The sequence below is a fragment of the Nanorana parkeri genome, unplaced genomic scaffold (genome assembly GCF_000935625.1).
Source record: "Nanorana parkeri isolate BGI_ZX_2015 unplaced genomic scaffold, ASM93562v1 scaffold3287, whole genome shotgun sequence".
Lineage (NCBI taxonomy): Eukaryota > Metazoa > Chordata > Amphibia > Anura > Dicroglossidae > Nanorana > Nanorana parkeri.
This window is the reverse complement of record NW_017309555.1, coordinates 11089-15472: the sequence shown is the minus strand read 5'-3', so window position 1 is coordinate 15472 and position 4384 is coordinate 11089. Positions and strand designations below refer to the sequence as shown.

The window sequence follows — 4384 nt, the reverse complement described above, 5'->3', positions numbered from 1 at the left end:
AGGAAGGAGCAGAGTCCTCCAGCAGAGCAGAGTATATCAGGAGAGGAGAGTTATAGAGGAAGTAGCAGAGTATTTCAGGAGAGGAGAGTTATAGAGGAAGGGAAGGAGCAGAGTCGTCCAGCAGAGTATATCAGGAGAGGAGAGGTATAGAGGAAGGAGCAGAGTCCTCCAGCAGAGTTAGAGGAAGTTACCACTCCTGAGATTTCAGTAACCTAAAGCGAGAAATGTGAGGTCTGTAGTTGGGTTGCATTACTGGGGGGCAAAGGTCAACTCAAGGATGAGAAGCATTGACCGAGATGCTGCCTTGTGTCTCTTGAGCCACGTGCGGTGCTGATAACGAAGTGTAATGTTCTCTCGGAGGGATGCGGCTCTTCAGCCATGTTGGCCCCTTTTCATGGTCATGTTCTGACCTTTAAAGATCATCCTAGTGGAAGCCGCTGTTCTTCCGGAGATGTCTTAATGCTGGCAGTCATAGCAAAGACCAAACAATCTGACCACACAAATGAGTGAGAAGGTTGTGTGCGGAGGAAGCGGGGTGTAGCGGAAGCCAGGGGGTAGAGTGGAGAGGGGGCTGTGTTTTTTTTTTGGGCGGATGAGGGGGTTGTGGGTGGAGGAAGCCAGGTGTAGGGGGGCTGGGTATGGAGGAAGCCGGATGTAGAGGAGGTTGTGGGTGGAGGTTAGCACAGAGGAGGTCCTTGGCTTTTCTGCATATCAGGAACTGTCCAATGGAAAGCCCTCAGTGCCGAGACTTCTGACCATTGAGCTATCACCGGGTGGCACTGGACAAAGGGGGACGCCATTCAGGTAGAGCACATCTTGGGAGGTCTGAGGTTGCCCACTTAGCTCGGTGTGGGTGGTCAGGGACATATCGGGGTACCCTCCTACTACCCTGGGGCCAGATGCCTTCTCCGCCCGGATGGAGGTTACCCTGTGACGATCTCTGCTGGCTTAGGAGGATGCTGCCACTTTAAATGTGGGCGCACAGGAAGACCACAAACAGGCACAATACCCAACATGGCCGCCAGGCTGGAAGGAACGCGCTCCTGGAGCTCGACCTGAAGATCCTATGGGATTCTGTGCAGACGTCACATGACAGTGATGTACCCAAAAGACGGGGCACTTGGGGACTCCTGAAAAGGGGCTTCACCATGGGATGGGGCTTTCACCACAGCAGGCTAAAATGAAGTCCAGTGGGGGGAGGGTGTCCGGGTGCGTGCTCAGATTAACATCAGGTCCGAGGGGGCGGAGCTGCCTAATGGTGCACCTGGAACTCAACCAACCACATTACTGGAGGGGAGCAGACTGGTACAGGGGCCACATGGGGCCCTCTCCCTCCTGCTCTGTGGCTCCCAGTGGTGTAATGAATAGGTCCCCCGGTACCGCCATCCCGACTTCCTCCGGGCTCAGCGTCTGCGGCCTCATCATTGGAGTTCATCATTCAGAATACATGGACAACATTTTATATAAACTTCACTCTATGTTCTGAAGTTTCACATTGTGGCCCTCATGAGACATAAATGTGGCCTCTTTAAGGCTCAGTCCTCATCGCTCATATCAATCTCTCCTGTATATGGGCGGGAAGATAGTGAAGCCCCGCCCAGATCTGCTTTCTCCCGCAGATCACGTGCCCCCCTCCCTACCTATAATGGAAGTGTTCTTTTTCTGCCCCTCCCACATACTTGAACCTCTGTTCCCATCCTCTAGAGACCGAGGGCAAGTACTTCCGGTCTCCAGCGATGTCGCCATGTTTCCATAGACTATGTACAGAGAGGGGATGGCTCCGAACTCCGGCAAAATGGAGGCTTGAGGGACAGGATCACCGTGGAGACGCCCCCTTCCCCGAGTCTTTGGTCCGGTCCTGTTTCCGGCGTGTCCTTGAGCTGAGTGTCCCAGCCATGTTCTCCCGCTGCCTGAGCCGAACTCTGCGCTGTCCGGTGCCTGCTCTCCAGAGGGTGAGTCTACCAACCCCTCCCCCACAATCCCCGCCCCTCAGAGGGTGAGTCTATGCACCGTTCCCCTGGGGTGAGTTCCCCCCCATAGTTCAGGCAAGGCTATGGCTTGGGGGGAGGAGGGGTTGGAGATATGTCACTTGTAGTGTTGTGTTCATTATACGTCCTCTGCTACCTCAGACTTATTACCCCTTCCCCCCCCCTTCCCCAGTGAGATCATGTGACCGGTGTGCCGACATTTTATCACATGATGGGGGAGGGGACAGAATGTCGTTATGTCTTGGCTGCCGCCCTGATTGGACGTTTTACGGGGAGGGTCACCTTATATGGTGATCTGGGCGGAGTCTCTCGGTATGAGGAGTCCGCCTGGGCAGTCTTTGGTTTTGTGGGTGGAGTTTTATATTGGCGGACGGCGAGTCGCCATTTGTCACATTGAGGTGGCCGTGCTTATCTTCTAGTGGAAATCTGATTGGTGGAATCTTGGCTCCTCCCCACTCTGACGCCTGTTTTTTTTCCCCCTCCCGCAGGGTTCCAGCGGCGCCCGCATCCGGCTTTACACCCGTGAGTATGAGTGCGATGTTCTGGTGCGCGCGGTGCGGAGCCGGACCTTATGTTGTGTCTCTATTTCAGGGCCCGCCGCGGGGCAAATCGCGTCACTTGGCGGCCAGAAGACCTTCCTGTAAGTAGAGCGCCTGCACTGGGGAGGAGGAGGGGGTGGTGATGTCTGGACTGGGTGCTGACTGTGCAGTCTGATCTCTCCGCAGACCCTCCAGTACAGACGCCGTCAGGTTCTATCGCACGTCGGCCGTCTGCAGTAAGTGTTCACCAATCGGCTGCAACCATTCCAGTGACCCCGCCCCATCCTAACCCCTCCCCCCTCTCTCCGACAGGGCAGGACGTGGTGACCGTCAACACACCGGCCTTTGCCGAATCCGTCACAGAGGGAGACGTCAGGTGGGAGAAAGGTGAGATGGCGGCCCCCGGGTCCGCTGGGGGAGGGTAGGCCTTGATTTGGATGGGGGAGGGGCTTTGTGGCGGGGGGGCAGTTAACCCCTCGTGGTCTCTTGCAGCTGTCGGGGACTTGGTGAGGGAGGATGAAGTCGTCTGTGAGATTGAGACGGACAAGGTGAGAACTCGGCCAATACGAGAGGCAAATAAACCGATCTCCTCCAATGACAGAGTCCGACAGAGTGAAGACCGCCCCCCCGAGATGGAGGAGATCCGCCCCTGAGATGGAGGAGACCCGCCCCTGAGGAGTACATCATTGTAAACATGGGGAAACCATACGAGGCGGACCAAATTTCAACCCCTCCCCCCAATCCCATCCTCCGTTGTACAGGGGGGGGGTGTATAGACCTCAATACCACACGGGAGGGACTGAACATCCAGAACATGTTACTAGGGGCCCTCCTGCGTGTTGGTAATATGGATAGGGGCCCTCGTGTGTAGTGGTGGAATAGATAGGGGCCCTCGTGCGTGGTGGAATGAATAGGGGCACTCGTGTGTAGTAGTGATATGGGTTGGGGCCCTCGTGCGTGATGGTATGGGTTGGGGCCCTTGTGTGAGGTAGTATAGGTAGGGGCCCACTCTTTGAGATCCCTTGGAGCTGAGTGGCGCCCTGAGGCTGCCCGAACTGACTTCCAGCTCCTCAGTATACATAGCAGTGTCCAGCACGGAGCTCTGTTGTTTCCATCCATCTGTTCTACAAGATATGAGCTAAGCCCCGCCCACTACCCCTTCCATTGTCCGATGAGCATGCCTTAGAGTCTGGAGGAGCGCTCTTATTGGACCTGGCAGGAGGCGGAGTTTAGTCATGAGGTCACAGCTTTATAACAGTGAAACAAAATCAGAGACTGAAGGCCGGCCCCTCCTGCGTCTGGTACAGGTCAGGGGTCATTAGTCCTGATTGGTTCTCTGTCTTCACGTGTCAGCCAATAATCTTCAGCTTTCCTTGTGTAGACATCAGTACAAGTTCCCGCCCCCACAGGCGGAGTCATCGAGGCTTTTCTGGTCCCTGATGGCGGAAAAGTGGAAGGCGGGACCCCGCTCTTTATCCTAAGGAAGTCTGGAGGTAAATTGCATTGTCGAGAGGGGGAGGGGCTAGTCTGGAGGTATGCGGTATTGCTCGGAGGGAGGAGGGGCTAGTCTGGAGGTACGTGGTATTGCTCAGAGGGAGGAGGGGCTAGTCTGGAGGTATGCGGTATTGCTCAGAGGGAGGAGGGGCTAGTCTGGAGGTACGTGGTATTGCTCAGAGGGAGGAGGGGCTAGTCTGGAGGTATGCGGTATTGCTCAGAGGGGGAGGGGCTAGTCTGGAGGTACGCGGTATTGCTCAGAGGGAGGAGGGGCTAGTCTGGAGGTACGCGGTATTGCTCAGAGGGAGGAGGGGCTAGTCTGGAGGTACGCGGTATTGCTCAGAGGGAGGAGGGGCTAGTCTG

General features: G+C 56.0%; 1 protein-coding gene across 1 annotated transcript in view; it reads left to right on the top strand.

Annotated features, from left to right (window-relative positions):
- Window positions 1-1802: 1802 nt before the first annotated feature.
- Window positions 1803-4384, top strand: part of DLST (dihydrolipoamide S-succinyltransferase) — a 5778-nt gene continuing 3196 nt past the window's right edge. The window contains 6 exon segments of the mRNA XM_018574848.1: window positions 1803-1952; window positions 2477-2628; window positions 2714-2763; window positions 2840-2914; window positions 3020-3075; window positions 3909-4020. Of these exon segments, the coding sequence (XP_018430350.1) occupies window positions 1896-1952; window positions 2477-2628; window positions 2714-2763; window positions 2840-2914; window positions 3020-3075; window positions 3909-4020 (502 nt within the window). The 5' untranslated portion in view covers window positions 1803-1895.